This window comes from Microcaecilia unicolor, chromosome 6 (genome assembly GCF_901765095.1).
Source record: "Microcaecilia unicolor chromosome 6, aMicUni1.1, whole genome shotgun sequence".
NCBI lineage: Eukaryota > Metazoa > Chordata > Amphibia > Gymnophiona > Siphonopidae > Microcaecilia > Microcaecilia unicolor.
The window spans coordinates 144,493,528-144,518,343 of record NC_044036.1 but is presented as its reverse complement, the minus strand read 5'-3'; the positions used below and the strand labels follow the sequence as shown (position 1 = coordinate 144,518,343).

Here is a 24,816-nt window from a genome sequence, read left to right as displayed (position 1 = left end):
GCCCTTGAGGAACGAGATTTATTATGCCTCTAGGCCAGGGGTATTCAATGTGCAACGCAGCTCACGTAGGTACAGTTGGTAAAGGATTTCCGTTCTGCAGTCTAGAGGGGAAGATCAAACAAACTAAGAGATTTTTACTAAAGACAAGAGTATTGATAACTACTAGCTTTATAGTATACATAACTATCATAAAGGACATTTAATGAAAAACAAAACAGTGAATAATGACTGTGCAAATATGAGTAAAAAGTTCAGGACTTGCCTCTGGTACCTTTGAGGACCAGGACTGAGAACTGAGTATTTGGGCTGGGAAGAGAGATAGAGACTTGGCTGTCTATTCCTTTCTACCATAGTAGAGATGGCTGATCTCTCCTGCTGTTTTCTATAGAAAGACATTCTTTGTTTGCACAGTTCTGAAATATAGAACACTATAACCTGAAATAGTTATAAATGAAAACAAAGTAATGCAAACTCTCACTTCAAGCCTTTCAGGAGCCATTGATGCTACCAGTTTTGTCTCTGGGAAAGGCCAACTTACTTGATTTCTACTAGGATATGATAATATTCAGGAGAGAAATTTGCATACACAGTATATGAAATAGAGCTCCTGCATATTCATTTTAGGTATCCTGAAAATGTAATTGGCTGTTGGTTTCTCAGGACAGGTTTGGGAAGTCCTGATCTACAGAATAAGATTCATCTTGGCATAGGATCACTAGGGAACAGTATGAGCTCTGGAAGAGTATTCGTAGAATGCCCTGACCATTAAAATTCAACTAAATCTAGAGTTAGTGCTGTACATATTTTGTTCTCAGTCAGTGTTCCTTTCACCTTGAAGTCCAGTTTTAATGCATGGTTTACATTTTTTTTCCAGTTGCAAGAATGGCAAAATTCACACAGAATCGAGTTTGACTATACCATCTACCCCATCACCTTTTCAGTAGGAAACGCCCAGGAGTGGAGGAAATTGTTCAAACCCTGTGCGGCTCAGCGGCTCTTTCTTCCGGTAAGACACCTGCTGTTCGGAATGTGTAACTGCAGGAGGACTGTGGAGGTGGCTGTGTGAAAGGTTCTGGGCCCACAGGCTGTGGCATTATTTGCTGGGCTTTGTAAGAACAGCTTTTCCCATCTCTTCCGAGAAAGGACATTTTTAGTTTTCCTACCTAGTACCAGGAAATTTTTGCTTTATTCAGTTTCTCCACTGACATTCTGATCAGGAGGATTTTGACACCCTTTCCCTTCCAGGTGCAACCAGTGGTTGGGGCGGGGGGGGGGGGGGGTATACTTCATTGATTAAATAAATGCAATTGTACTCAAAACAATTTCTACAACTTAACTGGCTTTTTACCCACTGATTGTAAAGCCGTACCTTGGAGATGGCACAGCAGTGAAATTTGAAACTAATATTTTGGGGTGGGAGGATTTTTTGACTTAGGTAAGCCATTTGAGGGGTCAGAGGGCAAAGAATGGCAACTCATCATGCAGAAGAAAGGAATTTTGGTTTCTTCGGCAGGGCCCAGCTGTTCTGGTTCTGTGTACTCCATAGTCCCTGGAAGTTTCATTGGTAATATCTTCTCCCACTTAGTATTTCTATCAGATCGGGTCACCTCTTGGGGCCTGGTGGTCTTCAGCTTTACAATGAAAGGAACAAACATCATTATCACTATTCAAACCGTGTACGGTCTGCATAGTTTTCATCTGCACACTTTACACCAGTGTTCAATGGAAAAGCTTTCCCTTTGAAAGTTATGTAGGCAAATGTATGAGCTATTTGTGCAGCTTTCTTTCTTAAGTGTAAAATTACACACCTACTTTTAGAAATAGAAACTTATGCGCGTAAATGTAATCCCTGCGCCTAGGAACACCTCCTTCCCTGTGCATGCTGTTTGTACCACGTTTTAAATGCACAAGGGGTTTAAAAAAAGATTTGGATAACTTCCTAAAAGAAAAGTCCATAAGCCATTATTAAGATGGACTTGGGGAAAATCCACTGCTTATTTCTAGATGAAGCAGCATAAGATGTACTGTTTTGGGATCTTGCCAGGTACTTGTGACCTGGATTGGCCACTGAAACAGGATGCTGGGCTTGATGTACATTCAGTCTGTCCCCAGTGCTTATGTTCTTTTCAATGGTGACACAGGCCCACCCAGCTGCAGCGCCACACTGCTCTCTTCCCACACCCTCCTCCACGGTGTTCTGGCATCTGCATTCTGGTCTCTGAACCCCTTCCCTCCCCGGTGTCGGTACAGGTGTCCTTGGTGCCTGCATCGATTTATTCTTACTGCTTGCTCCAGCTCTACAGGCTTTCATTTGCCACGTTCCGCCAGACAGGAAACAGGCAATGACGTCAGCGAGGGCGGGATGTGTCAGATGGAAGTCTGCGGGGCCGGCACAAGCAGCGCGAATCAATCACTGCAGGTGCCAAGGACACCTGTACTGACATCGTGGAGGGATGGAGTTCAGAGACAGGAGCACAGAATGTGTACGTGACATGAGGGGAAGAGAAGGGAAGGCAATGCAGTGGAGACCAGCACTGGACAAATGCTTCAGCTGGCAGGGGGGAGAGAAGCGGGGAGGTGGGCCACAATGTGCCCCTCTCACACACTTTGGGCTCTGGACCCTCCCACATCAAGGTCTGGCTAAGCCACTGCTGCGTGCTAATGATTAGCGCAGGATTAGTGCATGAGCCCTTAACGCCTACAAAATAGGTGCTGGTAAGGGCTCATGCACTAAATTTTGTTGGCTGTACACAAATGGCAACATTAGCACATTGCCAATAAATTGGAAAATCATTCATTTTCTGGCTGCAGCAAAAAAGTGGCCTTAGTACGTGGAAAAGAAGGCAGGCTAAGGCCACTTAGTAAAAAGACCTCTGAGAGATTTTTTTTTTTTAAATATTCAAATCTCTTTATTCAAAAAGACAACATACCATACTAAAGCCAACATACACTTGTTCCCTTTGTACACTGATTAAAGAATAACAAGAAGCAATAAAAAGCCCCTATTCACATATGTAATAGTGGCATTTACACATGAATATCACAAAGATGATTCTGGCCAGTTTTAGAGCATTAGATATTATGTACTGAAGTTTTATGTTATGCTATTGTATTGTTTGCTAACTTTTTTTTATGTATGTTTTATTCTATAAGCCACCTAGAACTGTAGATAGTGCAGGATATAAATGTTTTAAAATACATAAATAAATAAAATAAAGTACCGATTTCAGAAAGCTGCTAGTTATACCTGGAAATCTGTGCTACATATAGAAAAATCCATAAGCCATTATTTAGATAGACTTGGGAAAATGCACTGCTTATTTCTAGGACAAGCAGCATAAAATCCATTTTATTGTTCTGGGATCTTGCCAGGTACTTGTGACCTGGATTGGCCACTGTTAGAAACAGGATACTTCACTTGATGGACCTTCTGTCTGTCCCAGTATGGCAATGCTTATTTTCTTACTAAAGACACCTTTAATGCTTATAAGTGGCATAAAGCTCTAGGTATGAGCTTATAGAATTTCCCCATTACTGTTTTTTAATATGCATGTACTGCTATAAAGTTTAATTTGATCCACTTTTGGATTGGGTTATATTGCAGTGTCAGGTGAGGTGACTTGCAGGCTTATTTTCGAAAGAGAAGGGTGCCCATCTTTCGACACAAATTGGGAGATGTGCGTCCTTCTCCCAGGGTCACCCAAATCGACATAATTGAAAGCCAATTTTGGGCGTCCTCAACTGCTTTCCGTCGTGGGGAAGACCAAAGTTCACGGGGGCGTGTCAGAAACGTACCGAAGGCGGGACTGGGGCGTGCTTAACACATGGGCGTCCTTGGCCGATAATGGAAAAAGAAGGGCGTCCCTGATGAGCACTTGGCCGACTTTACTTGGTTCATTTTTTCTTGCAACCAAGCCTCAAAAAGGTGCCTGAACTGACCAGATGACCACCGGAGGGAATCAGGGATGACCTCCTCTTACTCCCCCAGTGGTCACTAACCCCCTCCCACCCTAAAAAAAAAAAAAACTTTAAAAATATTTTTTGTCAGCCTCAAATGTCATATGCAGGTCCCTGGAGCAGTTTTAGTGGGTACCTCAGTGCACTTCAGACAGGTGACCCAGGCCCATACCCCCCCCCCTACCTGTTATGTTTGTGGAGGAAACAGCAAGTCCTCCAAAACCCACTGTACCCACATGTAGGTGCCCCCTTCACCCCTTAGGGCTATGGTAGTGTTGTACAGTTGTGGGGAGTGGGTTTTGGGGGGCTCAGCACCCAAGGTAAGGAAGCTATGCACCTGGGAGCAATTTATGAAGTCCACTGCAGTGCCCCCTAGGGTGCCCGGTTGGTGTCCTGGCATGTTAGGGGGACCAGTGCACTATGAATGCTGGCTCCTCCCACGACCAAATGGCTTGGATTTGGTAGTTTCTGAGATGGTCGTCCTCGGTTTTCATTATCGCTGAAAACCGGGGACGACCATCTCTAAGGTCGACCTAAATGTTGAGATATGGGCGTCCCCAATCGTATTATCGAAATGAAAGATAGACCCCATCTTGTTTTGATAATACGGGTTTCCCTGCCCCTTCGTGGGGATGTCCTCAGCAAAACTTGGGCGCCCCGCCCCGTTCGATTATGCCTCTCATTATTATTATTATTATTTATGTATTTATTTTGTTTGCTGTTTTCCAAAGTGTGACTTCATCTATTTTGGTAGAGTTTTAACAGAAAGCAAAGGAAGTCCCGCACTGCTATGCACCCCCTCCCTCAGAACATATTATGTTGTGACATTTCGCTGATTATTGTGAAATTTTTACTTATTACACAGCACTGTGAGCATAGCTGGAAACGCTTTTTAAAATCAAAATGAAAAAGTGAATAATCAAAATTGTTGAAAATTGTAACCAATCAATTGAGATGTTGCCTGTGCAGAAAGTGTCCCAAAGTGGGGGACCCTTAAGCATCTCCCCCATGGATCACCTTCTCTTTTATTTGCATTCTCTGAACAGGTCATTTTGCAAGATGTGGATTCACTCCTTTATGTGGACACCGATGTTCTCTTCCTAAGGTCGATGGATGACATCTGGGCCTTTTTGAAAGAATTCAATGCCACTCAGCTGGCAGCCATGGCACCAGAGCATGAAATACCAAAGATTGGCTGGTACAGCCGCTTCGCTCGACACCCATACTATGGGCTCACGGGACTCAATTCAGGAGTCATGCTGATGAATTTAACTCGCATACGAAAAACCCAGTTCAAAGTAAGAGGGTTCAATATTGATCCCTGCTGGTATTTATTGTGGAGATAATACATTGTACCACCATTCAATAATTGCCTGAAATGCCTAGATAATATGTAGACATTTTCAATCATGATCACAACTATGGAATTTGGAATTAGGTCACAAATTTAATTAACTACAAACTTAGGGCCCCTTTTACTAAGGGAAGCTAGTGGATTTAGCGTATGCTAAACACTAACTTGCCCATAGCAATAAAATGTAATTAAACTCTGGAATTTGTTGCCAGAGAATGTGGTAAAAGCAGTTAGCTTAGCGGGGTTTAAAAACGGTTTGGATAGCTTCCTAAAAGAAAAATCCATAAGCCATTATTAAAATGAACTTGGGAAAATCCACTGCTTATTTCTAGGATAACTGTCAATCTTAGTGGCGATGATCTACTACCATTAACAAATGTACAATACAAAAAAATAGTAGAATATCCAACGGAGTGTCAAATGTCTTGAATTAATTATGTATAACACTATAATATTCTACGGGGAAGTCTCATAGAGTCACTGGGGCAGTTTGACCCACCAATATAGGTGAACCCCTGTTTTGTGACAATTATAATCATTAACTGACCCCTTTCCTACCTATGTTTGTGATTTTTGTGTTTGCTTTTTTTGTTCAAGATTTTTTTTTATATATTTTTGTAAATCTCTCAAACTTGTATGTCTCTGGTGTTCAATGGTATGATTACCTCATAACTTCATATTATAGTCCAAGACATCGATTGACTCATTTGTATATAGAATCAAGTACCAGACGGTATACTCAACGTTACGGCAGTGCTTAATGTTTTGTTACAGCAGAGAAATTTGAGTCATCACTTATCTGCGTGTCCAGGTGCTGTACTTGCCCCGACAGGTGCCTGTTTCGCTCAATGTGGCTTTCTCAAGGGATAGACGCACTCAGGACCTGGAACATTAAATGCACATCCATCAGTGTGTCTATCTGGTGCTGATGCACACTGACGGATGTGCATTTAATGTTCCCCTTAGAATATTATAGTGTTATACATAATTAATTCAAGACATTCGACACTCCGTTGGATATTCTACTATTTTTTTGTATTGTATATTTCTAGGATAAGCAGCATAAAATGTATTGTACTGTTTTGGGATCTTGCCAGTTACTTGTAACCTGGATTGGCCACTGTTGGAAACAGGATGCTGGGCTTGATGGACCTTCGGTCTGTCCCAGTATGGCAATACTTATGTCTTTGTTTTTAGCGCATGCTAATTTTAGCACACTAAGGCCCCCTTTTACTAAGGCGCGCTGTTTTTAGCATAGGAATGCATTGGCATCTCTAATGTTTAGCGCACCTTAGTAAAAAGGGGGCCTTAACTACACATGCCTCAAATTCTTTAATGACTGCAGACAAAAATACAAAGTCTAAATATTTGTACTTTATTTGAGACAGATTTCTACAAGTCAGTAAACACAAGCCCGGGAATATGGCAGCTAAAGTTGCACATGTAAATCAGTGCACATTGGCGATCTGCACACACAATTTAATTAATGAGCCAATCGGCACCAATAATTGGCTGCTAACAACCATTTGGCATTAATTGGCCTTAATTGGAATTTACATGCGGATTGTATGCTATAATGCTGTGTGTGTAAATCCTATATTGTGTAAATTCAAGGAGGCATGGCCAAGGGGCGTTCCCAGAGTTTACATGCATTGTTACAGAAGAGACCCCATTGGCACTTTAAGTTGTCACTAGTCTGAGCAGGGATGGCGTCATACAAGTGCTGATTTAATTTGTTGTCATGATGCATCTCTCCTAGAACAGCATGATACCAACAGGCTTGACATGGGAAGAAATGATGTATCCTTTATACCAAAAATATAAAAACTACATTACGTGGGGCGACCAGGATTTATTGAACATCATCTTTTACTTTAACCCAGGTATGTAGTGAAATTTATTCTTATGCATTTATCATGTTTTAATATACCACCTATGACAAAAACTGTAGAGCAGGAGAAAAAACAGATGTTACAAAAGAAAAGATACAATAAACTAAAAAAAAACATTAAACAATTTACAGCAATAAAATACTATTTAAAAAATACGTACATAAAAGGAAATCTATAAAAACCTCCATCCAAAACTTTGACTGAAAAAAACCAAGCCTTCAGCTGTTTACAAAATCTTAATGAGACTTTGTATAGAAATCAAGAGGAAACCATTCCACAAGGATGGTACAAAATACCTAAAACTACACTGTTTCATCAGCATTGATTTAATTGCTTGTCAAATCATTCACTTGGAATTGAAAGTTTCAAAGAGCCTCAGCTATGAAGGAGGGATTCTGCAGAGGGCACATATAGTAAAAATGACCAAGGAGACCCTTTCCAACAATAAACACCCCAAGAAATATAAAAATATATATATTTAAAATTATTATTGCTCAGCAGTCTTTTCACTAGTGGAAAGAAGGACCAGAGTGAACTTTCCAGAGGGCAGAGGAACAAAGATTAATGCAGTCTTTTACAGGATTAATTCTCCTGCTTGGCTCTGGGCAAGTCAAAGCTTGAGTTTCAGTTCTGCCTAATTATTAAGTGCTTCAGCCACGGTGAATCAGCCACAGCAGGATGAAATTAATCCCGAAGGTGTATAAATAATAATAATAAGATGATTTTCAAATTAAGCTATTTTCTCCATGATTTGGGCTTTAGTGCCTACCTAATCCACTGGTACTCCTACCCCTACTGTTGTTCCAAGTTCTGCATGCTCTCATGCAATTTTTTTGATGATCAGAGAGCAGTAGGGTAATTTCATCCAGCACTGAACCCTAACTTCACAGAGAAAATAGCTTGCAGTGGAAGAAGGTCGCTTTTCTCTAAAGCTAACAATGTGGCTTCCTCAGCGACCCTCCAGACCGGTCAAGACGCGTGGGTTATGTACTCCTACCAGCAGAGGGAGACTGAGAAAACACTGAGCTTTGAACACTGCCTATATAACCTGTGCAGTACATACAGTAGCCAGTATTTTCTCAGTCTCAGCAGAGGTAGAAGGACAGCCTGTGCAGTCTTCAATAGTCTGGTGAGGTAGCTTTGATTTTAGGGATTCAGGATTTGGATTTCTTTCAGAGGATTTTTATCCTTTAAGTACCCTGTACGTGGTTTACCAAAAAAAAAAAAAAAAAAAGTGCTTCGGGGCCCTGGGTCCGGTGGGGCCCAGTAGTTCCCCCTGGGGTGTCACACCTGCTTTGGCGGGTCCCTCCCCCTGTGCTGCTCTCCAGTACTGGGTTACTGGCAGCTTTGTGCCTCGGCTGCTGTCTGTGTACTGCAGCCTTGAGAGCCTTGCAATTTTCAGCTGCCAGACCTGTCTCCTGTCTCTTTAAGGGAGATATATTTATTTATTTAGTACGGAACGAACGGGAGTTCTTTTCCGTCTTAGTAGCGAGAGAGCAGTGTTGCTGGAGCCTGTCTGACATTGGGGCCGGTAAGGGGAAGCGCTGGCTTTACCTGTGTAGTTATGGCGGGAAAACTACTCCGTTGTCGCGCGTGCTCGCGCCGGGGCATCGAATCGCCGGGTGGTCAGTGTCGGTTGTGCGGTGAGCCCAAACGTGTAGAGGCAGTTCCCCCAGAGTTGACCGCGGAAGTCCCGGCGTTATCGGCGGCCCCCTTAGCAGCGGCAACTCAAGCGAGTCCGGCAGCGGCGCTTTCAGTTTCGGCGGGAACGGCCGCCATTTTGAATTCAGCGCGATGTGCAGAGGCTTCTGTGGTTGAGCCAGTTGCTCCCGTGGGGGCACACAAAGTGCCTAATGAGAGTCCAGGAGGGGTTAGCTTTCCTCCAGAGTTTGTTTGGACTCTTTTCCAGGCTTGGAAATCGGGCCCCCCCCCTGGGAGTGGAGGGGGTTAGTCCCATGCTGTCTAAAAGACCCCGGATGGAGTGGACAGAGGATGAGGAATGTCTGTCTCAGGTGGGCACGGAAGGCCCATTTAGTGATCTGGGAGAGTCTGAGGAGTTTGAGGGTCCGGTAGATCCGGTGGACTCCCTTCCTGGGGAAGACCCCTCAGTAGTTAGGATTTTTCATAGGGATGAGCTTTCGGAGCTCATTGATCAGGTCACAGCTACCCTTAAATTTAATCCTGAGGTGGCTTCAGGTGAATCTGGGCAGGATCCCTTGGTGAAAGGCATTCAGCGTAGAGCTCGGACCTTCCCTATGAACAAGGATCTCAGGGAGATGATTTCCCAGGAATGGGATTCGCCAGATTCGCCGTGTAAGGTTTCTAAGGCAATGGCGAGACTTTATCCCCTGCCGCAGGAGGATAGGGATTCCCTTAGGGCTCCTACGGTAGATGCAGTGGTGACAGCGGTTACTAAAGCGACGGCTATTCCAGTAGATGGTGGGGCCGCACTCCGTGAACCCTAGGATAGGAGATTGGAAGCATTTCTTAAGCGAAGCTTCGACTTGTCGGCGCTAGCTCTCCAGGCCTCGGTGTGTGGGGGCCTGGTGGCGCGGGCGTGTTTTCGCTGGGCCGAGAAGCTCCTGGATGATCCCGGGGAGTTTGGGACCTCGGGTTTACAGGATTTAGCCAAGTTGGAGATGGGTTCGTCCTTTTTGTCTGACGCACTGTATGATTTGTTGCGTGCGTCGGCTAAAAATATGGCTATGATAGTGGGAGCGCGTAGGGCTCTCTGGTTAAGAGGTTGGGTCGCGGATGCGGCCTCTAAGGCTAAGTTGTGTTCTCTTCCCTTCAAGGGTTCTAGGCTTTTTGGCGAAGAGTTGGATAAGTTAGTGAAAGGCCTTAGTGAGGCAAAGGTGCCTCGACTCCCGGATTTTCGTCCCAAGCTGGGAGTTAGGGGTAATTCCTCTCGAGGTAGACTCAGTGAGGCTCGACGGTATAGGCCTGGTAGGTTTAGTGGGGCCTCTAGAGGTAGGTTCTTCCAGCGCACCCAGTCCTTTCGCGGGAGTCGTCGCGGAGGCCGGGGCTCGTTCGGGGGAGGTCAGTCCTCGGGGCGGCTTGCCCAATGAAGGTGTGCGGACCCAGGTTCTGGTGCGTGTAGGAGCTCGGCTGAGTCAGTTTTACCAGAACTGGGTCCACATCACATCAGATCAGTGGGTTCTCGAAGTGGTTCGAGATGGTTATGCCCTGGAGTTCGAGACCTCTCCGCCCGAGCGGTTTCTAGAGTCCCCTTGTCACTCGAGGCTCAAGAGAGCAGCAGTACGAGACACGTTGCGTCGTCTTCTCAGTCTGGGAGCAGTGGTTTCTGTTCCGCCCGCTCAGCAACGCTCGGGGTGTTACTCAATTTACTTTGTGGTGCCAAAGAAGGAGGATGCCTTTCGGCCTATTTTGGATCTAAAGAGAGTCAATGCAGCGCTCAAAGTTCCCTCTTTTCACATGGAGACCTTGCGGTCGGTCATTGTGGCAGTCCGACAGGGAGAGTTTCTAACTTCTCTGGACTTGACGGAGGCGTATCTTCACATTCCCATTCGAGCGGCGCACCAGCGTTTTCTTCGCTTTGCAGTTTTGGGGAAGCACTTTCAGTTTTGTGCCCTGCCCTTCGGTCTGGCAACAGCTCCCCGCACCTTTTCCAAGGTCATGGTGGTGGTGGCGGCAGCGTTGCGCCGGCAGGGTATCTTAGTGCACCCGTATCTAGACGATTGGTTGATTCGGGCCAAGTCCCGGGCGGAGAGCGAAGGGGCGACGTCGCGTGTGGTGCAGTTTCTCCAGTCTCTGGGCTGGGTGGTGAATTTCAGCAAGAGTCAGTTGGTGCCATCGCAGGCTCTGGAGTATCTGGGGGTTCTCTTCGATACGAGGTCGGGTCGAGTGTTTTTGCCTCCCCCGAGAATCAGCAAGTTGCAGGACCTGATTCGGCGGTTTCTTGCACTGCCGTCCCCGACGGCCCGGGCTTACCTGCAAGTTCTGGGGATGATGGCGGCGACCATAGAGGTAGTTCCTTGGGCCCGGGCGCACATGCGTCAGCTTCAGTCCTCTCTCCTCAGTCGGTGGGCTCCCCTGTCGCAGGAGTTGGAGGTACGGCTGCCGATGTCGCTGGTTGTCCGCCGCAGCCTCCGTTGGTGGCTCAGAACTTGCAATCTGGAGAAGGGAATGCCGTTGGAGTCCCCTCAGTGGGTGGTTCTTGTCACAGACGCAAGCCTGCTAGGATGGGGAGCGCATTGTCTCGGTCAGGTAGCGCAGGGGCGGTGGTCCCAGGCGGAAGCAAGGTGGTCCATCAACCGGTTGGAGACTCGGGCCATTCGGTTGGCTCTTCAGAGTTTTCAGTCAATGCTTCTCCACAAGGCAGTCAGAGTGCTCTGCGACAATGCCACAGCAGTGGCCTATGTCAATCGGCAAGGGGGCACAAAGAGCCAGGCGGTCGCGGAGGAGACAGCACTGTTATGCCACTGGGCGGAAGGTCATCTTCAGGCGCTCTCGGCGGCTCATGTGGCCGGGGTGGACAATGTAGACGCAGATTTTTTGAGCCGGCATACTCTGGATCCCGGAGAGTGGTCTCTGCATCAGGCGGTGTTCGGCCGAATTGTGTCGGTCTGGGGTATGCCAGGTATGGATCTGATGGCCACGGCGCGCAATGCCCAAGTCCCCAGGTTTTTCAGTCGTTGGAGAGATCCGCGTGTGGAGGGTCTCGACGCTCTGCTGTTACCCTGGCCGCAGGGATTGCTGTATGTGTTTCCTCCGTGGCCGTTGGTAGGTCGAATAATTCAGCGCATCGAGCGGCACTCAGGCCGGGTAATTTTGATAGCTCCAAACTGGCCGCGTCGACCGTGGTACGGAGATCTGGTGCGGTTGGCGATCGCGAAGCCCCTTCAGTTGTCGGAAACGGTACTCTTGTGTCAAGGGCCGATAGTTATGCCAGACCCGGCTCGGTTCTCGCTTATGGCTTGGCTCTTGAGAGGCACAGGTTGAGGAAGAAAGGGTTTACTGCCAGAGTTATTGATACCATGTTGAAGTCCCGCAGAACCTCCACCTCTTTGGCGTATGTTCGTGTTTGGAGAGTGTTTGAGCACTGGTGTGCAGAGCGGACGGTGTTGCCTTTTCGTTCCTCGGTGGCAGAGGTGTTAGAATTTCTGCAGGATGGTTTGGACAGGGGTCTGGCCTTGGCTACCTTGAAGGTTCAGGTGGCAGCGTTGTCATGTTTTCGGGGGAAGGTTCAGGGGAAGTCCATTGCTTCTATTCCGGAGGTTGTTCGTTTTTTGAAGGGTGTGAAGTTGTTGCGGCCGCCTTGTCGGCGGTTGGTTCCCCCGTGGGATTTGAATCTCGTTTTAGATGCCTTAGTCAGACCTCCATTTGAACCTTTGGTTACGGCTTCCTGCAAAGATCTTTCCTTGAAGGCGTTTTTTCTGGTAGCTATTACCTCAGCTCGGAGAGTCTCGGAATTGCAGGCTTTGTCGTGTAGAGAGCCCTTTCTGTCTTTTTCCAAAGAAAAGGTGTCTTTGAGGCCGGTGCCTTCCTTTTTGCCAAAGGTGGTGTCAGAGTTTCATGTTAATCAGGTCATTTCGTTGCCTGTTTTAGGTGACTTGAAGGGAGATTCGGAACAGCGTCGGCTGGCGAAGTTGGATGTTCGTCGCATCTTGCGGTGTTATCTGTCTAGAACTCAGGAATTCAGAGTGTCAGATCGTTTGTTCGTGCTTCATGGTGGCCCTAAAAAGGGCGCAGCGGCATCCAAGGCGACTATAGCAAGATGGTTGAAGGAGGCGATTGCGTCGGCCTATTTGGTGAAGGGCCGTGAGGTTCCTAAGGGGTTTTCTGCTCATTCTACCAGAGCAGTTGCGGCCTCCTGGGCGGAGAATAGTATGATTCCGCCTTCAGATATTTGTCGGGCGGCGGTTTGGTCTTCTTTGCATTCGTTTGTGAAGCATTATAGGATTGATGTGCATGCGAAGGAAGAGGCGAGTTTTGGAGCTGCAGTGTTGACCTCTGGCCTTCGTAGATCCCGCCCATAAGGTAGTTACTGCTTTGGTACGTCCCACGCGTCTTGACCGGTCTGGAGGGTCGCTGAGGAAGGTGAAATTAGATCTTACCTGCTAATTTTCTTTCCTCTAGACCCTCCAGACCGGTCAAGGACCCGCCCAGATATACTGTAGGCCAGGAGGTAGTTTTTCTGTGAGCATCTCTTGGCAGCTGATGATTGTCATAATCTCAGACTCTTGTTACCAGTTTGTGGCTGGTCTGGGTCTGGTGCAGGTGTGGCGTGGCAGACAGTCCACCTGTGGAAGCACGAATTGACAGTCTTTACAATGCAAATAAAAGAAACAGTGATTAAGAAACAGTGATTGTTCTTGCAGTTGGCGGAAGCCATGTACAGGGTTGCTAGTTAAAGTTCAAGTTGTGTGTTTGTTACTCTGCTTTGTGAGTGGCATACTGGCTACTGTATGTACTGCACAGGTTATATAGGCAGTGTTCAAAGCTCAGTGTTTTCTCAGTCTCCCTCTGCTGGTAGGAGTACATAACCCACGCGTCTTGACCGGTCTGGAGGGTCTAGAGGAAAGAAAATTAGCAGGTAAGATCTAATTTCACCTTTGTGCGTACGCCTTCGGGGAGTATTTCAACATCATTAAGGTTCATGATAATCCTTGAAAAGCACACCTTGCTTGGCCTTTGCCCATGGTGCTGCTAATGGCACACTGCATTTTATTCACAGCCTCACATTTCTCAGTATGTCACCTGTTATGCGTTTTAATCTTGGAACCAGCTTGGCCCGCCCTTTAGAGCCTCTCAGTTAGACAATATAGTGTTCCGTAGGTGGGCTGAAATGGGAATCACAAGGCTAGAACATGTTTTGGGATCTAGAGGTCAGATGCTGGAGTTGGGGGCCTTGGGGGTAGGAATAGAGACCAGCTCCATGTTTGCACATTGTCAACTTGCACATTATGTTAGGTCCCTGGAGCCTGGGAAGTTGGGGGGTGGACATGGACGGCGCCTTAGAGCATTTTTTCGATCAGTGCCGGGGGATCACCTATCAGTTTCGGGTCTTCAGAGAGCTTTGGGGGAGCAAAGTAGGGGGAGGGATACAGGGAACATACTGCAACGCTGGGCCCAAGATCTGCAACGACCTAATTTGAGTCTTGATTTTCAGAAATTAATTGCACGCATTCCCACGCTGTCGGGTAATGCGACACTGTGTGAATGTCAATTTAGAATCACGTATAGAGCATACATGACCAAGGGTCAGGTATTCCGATTTGGAGGTGTCCAAGATCCGACCTGTATGAAATGTGGACTGGGAGAGAGTACATGGTTTCACTCGCTATGGGAATGCCCAAAAATAAAACGTTATTGGGGGGATATAATTAAGTATTTGGAATCAGTGTTACAGGGAGGTGTTCTTTCTTCCCCAGAGGGATTCCTGCTTGATAGATATGAAGTCTTTGGGCAGTATAAGGGGGGGACTCGGCAGTTCATTCGCAAGGCGGGAATTATAGGGAAAAAACTTATTATGGAGGCGTGGATGCAGGAGGAGCCGCCAGACTATTGGCACTGGAGGAACCGCTTACATGAGCTGATGATGCAGGAACGTAGGCTGGTGGGATGCTCCCCTAGAAGACGGAAGGCGTTCTTGAAGATCTGGGAGCAATATATTCAAACTCTGTCAGCCAAGGCTCACAGTTTTGTTTTGAATCGCCTTTGAAGTTTTTTTTTTTTTTTTTTCTTTTTCTCACTTTAGCTTCATTAGTTATTGGTGGTTTGGGGGGAGGGGGAGGGAGGGAAGGGTGGGAAGATAAGGTATGGGGCCTGTAGGATAAATATCTGTTAAGGAAGCTTGTCTCAATGGGAGGGGGCGGGATGATTGGGTAAGCGGTAGCGTTATGTGTTCAAAGGTGTCTTAAAGGGGGAATGGGGTTGGAATTCATCACTGTTTATAAGTCAGTCTAATAGTGTTATACTCCATGTTGTACTACAGAATGGATGAATGTTTATTAAGGGAGGGAGGGGGGGGGGATGGCATGGGGAGAAAATCAAAAATAATTTGACGTCGGAAGGAACACCGACAGATGCCTGTTGCATTAGTTCTGTTATTGATGTATTATTAATGAATGAAAGATGATGAAAGCTGTTTATTCTGTGTGTTAAATTAATAAACAGATTTAAACATAAAGCCTCTCAGTTATACACAGACTCTTCAACTGCACTTAGGAATGGAGGAGTGGCCTAGTGGTTACAGCATCAGGGTTGTTATCCAGGGGTGCCCAGTTCAAATCCCACTGCTGCTCCTTGTTATCTTGGGCAAGTTACTTCACCCTCTATTGCCTCAAGTACAAAATGAGACTGTGAGCCCTCCAGAGACAGAGAAAGGCCTAGTGTGCCTGAATGCAACTCACATTGAACTACTAGAGTATGAGCAAAATCCAAAATAGATCACTCTAAGGAATCAGCTTCCCAAAGGTTCATTTTGTTAACCTTAAGGTATCTCTGAGGCCTTTTAAATGTATAGAATAGACCAAGTCAGCTTGCAGCAGAACTGATTGTCCAGCCTAATAGACACAGCAGAGGGATGAAAATCAGGGACGCTTGGTTTCAAATTCCACTGACACTTCTTTTGATCTTAGGCAAATTACTTACAATGCATAGATTCAAAGTTTGAGAATTACCTACTATACCTGAATGTAATTTGCCTTGAGCTACTACTGAAAATGCGTGAGCTAAATATGAATGCTTCTTCCTTTCAACTTTCTATATGTCACTAATTTTGCATTATATAGCACTTTAGCAACACACCTTCTTTAAAGGCAAGTGAAAACAATAAAACTATATCATTGGATCTGTGTAGGGTCTTGTGTGTACAACTTTTTTGATATGGGAGAAATTTTAAAATCTGTGTGCACAGTGGTAAAGACCACTTCCTTCACATTTGGCAGACCAGTCCAGACAGGCACCTTGACATAATAGCCCGGACAAAATAGCCCATGACAAAATGGATTGCAACAAAAGAGCCTTGTAACAAAACAGTCCCTTGACAAAATAGCCTTGAAACAAAATAGACTTATAACAAAATGGATTGCAACAAATAGCCCTTGACAAAATAGCCCCTGTATCAAAATAGCCCATAGCCCTTCACAAAATAAGTATAGTAAAAACTCTTGTGTTCCTCCCTCTGAGGGTCCAGCATCTCTTCTCCCCCTCTCTCCCCACCTTTCAACAAAGTCCAACATGTCTCCCTCTTCCTCCTGCCTACCCTCCGTGGTTCAGTATCTCTCCCGCCTTCCTCCTCTGGCAATCCTCCAACGTTCCTGTGGTCCATTGACTGTCAACAAGCTGCTTTGGCTGGCCCTGGAAGCATTCTCTGTTGTTTCCTGCCTACATGGACACAGGACGTTGCATCAGATGAGGCAGAATACAACAGAAGGAATACTTCCGGGCAAAGGGGAGACATACCTCAGCTCAGAAAGATTTTTCAGCTGCGCTATTTTGTGGAATTGTTCTTTATTGATTGGGCAGTACTTCACAGGGACCCATAAAAATCCATAGCATGATTGTGGCAGTGTGGAAGACACCTGCAGATCCTATTTGGGATGGAAGAGCAGTTACAAGGCTCTACTTGCTACCTAAGGAAGAGAACGTGGCACTGTTTTCCATGCCTATGGTGAATGCACTCATCTTGGCAGCGGTCAGAACAATAACAATCCCTTGGGATTAGAAGGTGGAAAGCCCATAGGTAAAAATGCCAGTGGCCAGTTTGAAAAACACCTCCAGTGGTCCTAGACTGAAAGTCATTCATTTCAGCCCTGATTAGTCCACTGGAATACATAGAAAGAAAGGTGAGTAAACAGTTTATAGGCACAATCTTAGTATTTCATTTACTTCACTGTTGTGGTTGCAATTAGAGTTAATAACAACAATCTCTCTGCTTCTTATCTCACTACTGCATCACCCCTCATTCCCAAATTAAAACCAGAGTGTTTGTTGTATTCCTGTTAAAATGTGTGAATTCTCCAAGCAATAACTTAACCGTTTTGAAAGCGCAGTTTGCAATCTCCTGCTTGTGCTTCCCAGAGAGTGTCTACGTGCTTCCATGCCAGTGGAACTACAGGCCTGACCACTGCATGTATGGAACTAACTGTAAGGGAGCGGAGAGGAAGAAGGTATCTCCATTCTCCATGGCAATCGAGGTGTTTACCATGATGAGAAACAGCCGACTTTCAAAGCCGTCTACAAAGCGATCGATGATGTAAGTGCTTAGCATTTGACACATTCCATGAACCACGTCGGTAATCTTGAATAGCGGTGTCAAACTGCAATCCTGCAACCCAGTTTTCAGGATCTCCTTAATGACTATGCATGAGAGAGATATCTACACGTACTGTCTCCATCACGTGCAAATATATCTCGTGAATATTCGTTAAGGATTTCCCGGAAACCTGACTGGTTTTCTGCCCTTAAGGACTACATTTTCATGCTGTTGGTGTATAATATGTATAGTACTGTTTTAAAAATAAGATTAAAATCACACTACTCCCATGTTGTCACTGAAAGCCACCTCTGCACACAGCTCAACCCTGAGAGTGGGCAGTCAGAAAACTTTTGTTTAGTGTCGTTTCCTGTGTTATTTTACAGGAATGTTCATATCGTTTTGGGGTTTTGGGGCATTTTTCATGACAGGAGCAATGATAAGAATGTGAGTTCTTTTGGAAAGATTTCATTGTCATCATAAATATGACACACTCTTCTGAAAGCGCACAGTTTCTGAAAGAGGGTGTACTATTGATGACAAATGAAAAATACAAAATTTCTTTTTTTTGCTTGCTTTTGTTTGCTAATATGGAACAACATGGGATACGTTGTTGACATTTCCTATGTCATTTCAAACAATGCAGAACCATACCTGAGAGCAGCTCAGCTGGGGAAAGCCAAGTAGAGAAAGAGAAGGAATGATGCAAATATGACAGAATTTAACAAAAAGAAACAAAGGGTGCTCTGGTATTGTGCAGGTGAAAAAAAAACCAGGTCAGTCAATTTATGTAGAGTAGTTAGGGCCTAAGTCCACCTGATACCGAGTTATACTACCTACTTGGCACAGTCAGACACTGTGAACTGGATGACTGGTTTTGGCTTCTTTGAGAATACATTGCTATCTACTTGTTAAGAATTGTTCATGCTATGTTTGGCATGAGTTATTTTTTTTCTGGTGTTCTATGGATTTCTGTCATATCGATTTGCTGTACTAGGGGCAGTTTTTAAAGGAGTTTTCTATAGGTAAACAGGTCTTTATATGCGAAGTCCCCTTAAAAATCATTCTGGGTCCTCTGCAGGGGAAAGTGTGTGCACTGCCAACAGCATACATATTTCTCCTGATCGGAAAAAGAGATGGGGCTGGTCAGGCTGGTTGAGATTAGTACTGAAATTTCATTTTGAAATCACAGCATAGTCTTCACCCCACATACATGGTACTTTCAGAGTAGAAGCCAACCAAATTTCGGTTTCAGTTTCGGCGGTGAAAGTGGCCTGAAACCCAGCTTCGGTGTCGTTTTGGTTTCATCCCAAAAATGACGGTGTATTTTTAGCTGAAACAAACTGTGCTAAGCAGCCCACAGCCTCCACTCTTCCCCTCCTGGAACCGCACTTAGGCCCAAGGATGGGCAGAAGCAACCCAATCTCAAAATGGGCTGCTGGGTCCTCCTGTGGTAGTCTTCCAAGACTGCTGCAGGAGGTCCTGGAGGTAATTTTGTCAGCGGAGTGGGCATGTGCAGAAGTGAATGCGGATTGCTGTTGCCTTCTCCCACCAATGATACTGTAGGCCTGGGGAGAAGGAAGGGGAGGGCCTATGTATGGTTCCAGGAGGGGCCTACGTGTCATTGGAACCAACAGAGAGGGGGAAGGGGCTTTTTCTATTTGGGGTGGGGGTGGAAGGAGGGAGGGGGCTGGGCCAGTTTTGATATCGGCTGAAACTGAGTGGCAGATTTTAGCCACAGATTTGGTTTTTGGCCGAACTGAAAAAAAAAAAAAAACTGGTTTTGGTCGTCCTCTGTTTCAAAGTATGTAGAGGTAAGAGATCCCTGGCATCTCTGGCCAGCTAGAACAGGAAGACTCAAAGCTACCCTTCGTAGCATCACAGGATCCATCTCCGATTCGATGCAGAAGGATAGTATGCATGTGGGCTCTGTAGGGGATTGGGGTGTTTCTGGGAACGAAATAAGGGTAAAATAATAACTATATTTTAAGCATTACAGCCAATTTGAAGGCTAGGGTTTGAAGCAGGATGTTTTCTATTTTTGCACTAGTCTCAGAAAATGAAAATTTAGAAAAATTGGTGAAAACTATACCTGTTTCGTGGGCAGTAAGATGGAAAAGAGAGACAGAGGACTGTGGGTTAAAACAGAGGGCACAGAGTGTATTACCTTGAATCGGTGACAATGTATATTATGTTTTAATAGTTTTTGCATGTCTGATTTTAAACTGCTTCCTTGTAATATGTTATTGGTATAGGCAGGATATAAGAATTGTAGCAAAGGCTTTTTATTTTTTTTTAAGTAGAAAAATGTAGTGGAGTGTAAACCTGTTAATTTCTGGCAAGAAAAAAAGTGGAGAACAGCAATGAATGTGTTGACTTAACTACCACAGGTAATATGATATTTCAGTTTGGCATTTCTATCAGTAACATATTTAGAAAAAAATGACTAGCCTTGAAAATGAATAGTTGTGTGTTAAAGATGGTCCATTGGAAATACTGAAAATTATATTTCTTTATTTCCTTTTTAGTTTACCTTTGAAGACAATCTCTTTCAGTCCTTGTACTATCCTCTCCAGGCAAAGTTTTTGGAAACCGTGCACACACTGTGTGGAAGAATTCCCCAAGTTTTTCTGAAACAGATTGAGAAAACAATAAAGGAGGTGTACCAGCAGCGTGTTTTTGTCCACATGGCACCTCCAAACTAACTGTAATCACGTTTCTGTATTTGATGCAATGTTTTGCACTCCTGCGTCCCAAGTGTTTGAAGCGAGCGCTTGAGGAAAATACTTTGTGAATTAAACTGGATCCACTTCTGAACGGAGGTTGTGATGTGAAGCAGTAAAGTGCAGAACTGCAGTGCAATGCCAAGGCAGACAACAACTACAGTGATTTTTTTTTTGGATGGTTTTTAGCATTTTCCTTTAGCAATAATCCTGTTTAAATATTAAGCGCACTGATACCAGGTTACTCTATTTTTCTGTAACAGAACCTGGGTATGGAAATACTTTTAAAACAAATAGGAGGAAATATTTTTTCACTCAAAGAATAGTTAAGCTCTGGAGCTCGCTGCCGGAGGATGTGGTAACGGCAATTAGTGTATCTGGGTTTAAAAAAAGATTTGGACAAGTTCCAGGAGGAAAAGTCCATAGTCTGTAATTGAGATAGACAGACATGGGGGAAAGCTACTGCTTGCCCCGGGATTGGTAACATGGAATGTTGCTACTGCTTGGGTTTCTGCCAGGTACATGTGATCTGGATTGGCCACTGTTGGAAACAGGATACTGGGCTAGATGGACCAGTGGTCTGACCCTGTATGGCATGTTCTTATGTCATAAAACAGGCTTTTACCAAGTGGCCCTGAGGTGCCTAAATAGGGGTCCCTCTTATAAAATTACCTACCCCCTTAGGACTAAATTCTATATATGGCTCAAAAAAACCTTGCTGTTTTATAAGCTGTGTCCAAAGTTAGGCAAGGTTTATAGAATAGCGCTTATGCCTGGGAATCGTGTCTAACTTTAAGAGCGGCCATGTGCATCAACTGAAACTTGGTGGAAATGTACACACCTACATTAGGTGCATATTCCCCCCCCCCTCATTCTCCAACTGCACTTGCAAATGTTAGTAATGCTCCCATTCTGCCCATGACCCTCACATTTCTGCGTATATAAAATTTAGGCACGGATAAACCAATTAAATCTAATTAGTGCCAATGATTGCTTGTTAAAAAGCTAGTTATCGGTGCTAATTATCTTGTTACTCAAATTGCACGTGCAAACTGGGCAACTTTTTAACGACTTTTGTAGAATTAGGGGGTTAAATGTGTTACTGTACAAGAAGCAAATCAGTAACCATGTGAAGGAAATCGGAAAAGCTGGATCTACTGTAAAAACTTCCAAATGCCTACTATCATTGCAGAATACAGCTGGAAGGTTGTGATGCTGTGATCAGGTCACTCCCCTGGTGAGAATGTTGCATTGGTTGCTGTTTGAGGCCCGTCTGTCTTTTAAATTGGGTACTTTTATCTTCATAATCATTCATGGTCTGTTTCCATCTTGTATGGTACCTCTTTTATGAATTCCCAGTCTCTTAGATCATGGAGAAACAACAGCTTGTTATTGATTTCTTTCCCTTTGGCTGAGATTAAATCTCAAAAGACTTTTGTTTCTTTATTTTCTTATCGAGCAGCATATTTTGTAAGTCTTTAGCTGAAGATATAAGATCCAATAGGAATTATTTGAATTTTTGAAAGAAATGTAAAACTTTTATTATTATGTTAAAAATTTTTGGAAGTTTAGACCTCGTTTTTATACATTATGTTAATTCCCAGTTTATGATTTGTTATCTGTATGTGCAGTGATCAGATACACTGTAATGGAAGAGTATAAGCAACATATTGTATTGTATTGCATTGTTTATTTATTCACAAGCTCTCTCTCCTTATCCCGTGCTGTCTAGTTCTCATTAGAAATTGTTTTCTGCCTGCAATATTTTTCTGTTTTTGTTTACTCCCAGAATCCTTTCTTGTACATCAAATATGGCAGTAGCTATGGAACTGTTGGAACAATGCTTCGTAAGTACATCATCTGTCATTTCAGGTGAAAGAGCCCTATAGTGGTATTCAGAAGTTGTCTTATGTTACTTCTGGTTTTTATTGCGCAACTACAGTGAAGGTTCAGTGCAAATTATAAAATAAAGACTAACTGAACAAACAAAATACCAGGGGCTACATAATTAAAACAATGAAAAAAATTACACTTCCAATAAGAATGAAAACAACACAAAATTATACTTTCAAAAGCACATATTTAAGAAATAAAAATGTCTTCAGGGCTTTTCAAAACATCTGATAAATATTTAAGTATTCTTATGGATAATGGCAGCAAATTCCAAGACAAAACAGTATGAAAATGACGAATTTAGTATCTTATTAGATACTATCTTCTTTATAGCTGCAAAACATAATAGAAATTGATCATGTGTATTATACAAATCGCTTTTATGAAGCGGAGATACCAATATGGAGCAGTGTAGCAATATAGAATTTTGAAAACTGTGATACATATCTTAAATTGTATTCTGGCTTCAATAGAAAGCCAGTGTAATTCCAGAAAAAAAAAAATGGAGTCACAGAATTATACTTGTGAACTAAATAAATTGCTGTGTTGTAGTTGTATGATCAAAGCTGTAGTACAACCTCTATAAATAACATTACAGTAGTCCATTCTAGACAAAATTAGAGTCTGGACTAACAGTTTAAGGGCCCTGTTTAATAAGGCACGCTAACATTTTAGCGTGCATTAACGCATTGGGCTTACCACCGCTGTATAAAAGGGCTCCTGAATAAGTTAAACTGGACAAAGATAGGACTGCTATTTCTGAGGTCCTATGCCAGGTTAACTTATCCAGGTAAGTGCCTCGGAGCAGCCTCAAAATAGCTGGCGTTGGCTTTAGCGGTTAGAGGGGATATTTATCGTCACCATCCAGTCAAGTACTGCCGAATGGTCTCTTGGGCTTTGGTCAGTATGAGTTAATCGGATAAGAGTTTCTCTCACTTTGGATATTGACATTAAATAATAAACTTGACCAAACAGCAGATTGGCTATCATTAAACAAACTAAAACAACTCCTGACAAAACACAAGGAGTACTTTTTTCTTTGAAAGAAGATCCTAAACCTATTGTTCCAGTTAGTATTGCAGAATCCACAGATGTTCCGCAATCTGCTGTTAAAGATTTAGGAGTCATTCTGGATCAGCATCTAACTTTCAGACCGCAAATCTCTATTATTGTTTGCTCTTGTTTCTATAAGCTTCACATGCTCTCCTCCATCCGACATTTATTTACACAAGGAACCCTATGAGCATTAACTTGCGTGTTTGTTATTAGTATACTCAACTATTGCAAATCCTCAATGGAATACATTCATTTGATACTCAACGATTACAGATTAGCAGTTAAACTAATTACTAATTCTCGGAAATATCACGTTACTCCCATCTTATGTCATGAACACCGGTTACCATTTGCCCACAGAATAACATACAATGTCCTAATTCTTACCCATAAAATTCACTATTCAGTGCAGCCATTATATCTTTCCTGCTTTCCGATCCCCTACATGCTTTCTCGGTCCCTTCGGTCTTCTCAACAAAATCGACTGGCGATTGCTTCTTTTCATGCAATACCCTTAGAGACCATTTCAGATCGTCTGTTTAGTATCACAGCCCCCACCCTGTGGAATTCTTTACCGCTTTCATTGAGGTTACAAACCTCTCATTCTATTTTTAAAATGGAATTGAAAACCACCTTATTTCGGGATGCATATCGGAATGAGTAGTCCCAAGGACGGGCCCCTCTTGGAGGACAAATACCAGGCCACTGCTGATGCAGTACTTCAACTCTTTTTTTTTCCCCCTTTTCTCATCTCCTTCCTATTTCTTTTCTATCAAATTTCTAGTTCCTTTCTATATTTTATTATAATTAATATATATTGTAAACCACGTAGATAGTGCGGTATATCAAGAAATAAACTTGAAACCCCTAAAATTCTTAAAGTGTACTAATGAATGAAAATGTGCCCTAATGAATGCACATCCTTAAGAGGTTAAGGTTAGGTCCCCCCATACTGGCACTCCCACTGGGCTGCTTTTCTCTGTGGTGTGTTATTGGACTAATATTTTTTTAAAGGTAGTATAATACCCTTAAAAGAATCATTATCATTGCTTTTTTTAAACTGCTGTCTGCTAATAATATTTAGGTAGCGTGCAGTGTGGTACTTTCTTTCTGAGCCAGGACTGGAAGTTCTGCACAAACACTAGATGTTTGTGTGCAGCATTTTGAGTGATGGAGCTAGTTTCCCTTGAATAGCGATTGATTGAGCTGCAGTGTTGTCAGCCTGTGAGGGAACTCCTGGCTGTGGCCTACATTATTCACATTACTCTCAACTGCTTAGGTTAATCCTTTTGATATCATCTGTTTAGGCCTAGAGCCAACTCCCGTACAGTGGCCTGGGGAGGTGCGTCATCTTCCTTGGCTCGAGACTCAGAGCTGTAATTAAAGGCAGGTCTTTGCACTATAGTCAAGGGGAAATGGACCATATTTGGTTCCTGGAGCAAGATTAGCACTCACAAATCGAAACTACTGTGAGGAGGACAGGGCACATTGGATTTCATGCGCAACAAGGCCTTATCGATACAAAGCAAAAGAGAGTTTCAAAACAACTGCCTGAAAAATGGTGCAGCATTGTGCGGTAAATTAAATGAGCCATGCCAATAATCACCATTTTTTTTTCATTTAAAACAGAATTCTTTTTTTTTTAATTATAGTTTTACAGAATTATTGTGGATTACACATGAGTTTGCTACTCAGTATAAATATAAGAACTCATGCTTC

The 24,816-nt window shown here is 43.8% G+C and overlaps 1 protein-coding gene and 1 long non-coding RNA gene across 2 annotated transcripts in view; both read left to right on the top strand.

Moving 5' to 3' along the window:
• Positions 1-20,492, top strand: part of LOC115471832 (glucoside xylosyltransferase 2-like) — a 42,473-nt gene extending 21,981 nt beyond the window's left edge. Inside the window, 6 exon segments of the mRNA XM_030205683.1 lie at positions 875-1,006; positions 5,004-5,255; positions 7,071-7,194; positions 17,251-17,327; positions 17,330-17,425; positions 19,954-20,492. Coding sequence (XP_030061543.1) covers positions 875-1,006; positions 5,004-5,255; positions 7,071-7,194; positions 17,251-17,327; positions 17,330-17,425; positions 19,954-20,130 — 858 coding nt within the window. The 3' untranslated portion in view covers positions 20,131-20,492.
• Positions 20,493-20,677: 185 nt separating this feature from the next.
• On the top strand, positions 20,678-22,182 carry LOC115471833. Its single transcript, XR_003942429.1, has 2 exons — positions 20,678-21,869; positions 22,121-22,182. It is a non-coding gene; the product is annotated as an uncharacterized LOC115471833 (long non-coding RNA).
• Positions 22,183-24,816: the final 2,634 nt, after the last annotated feature.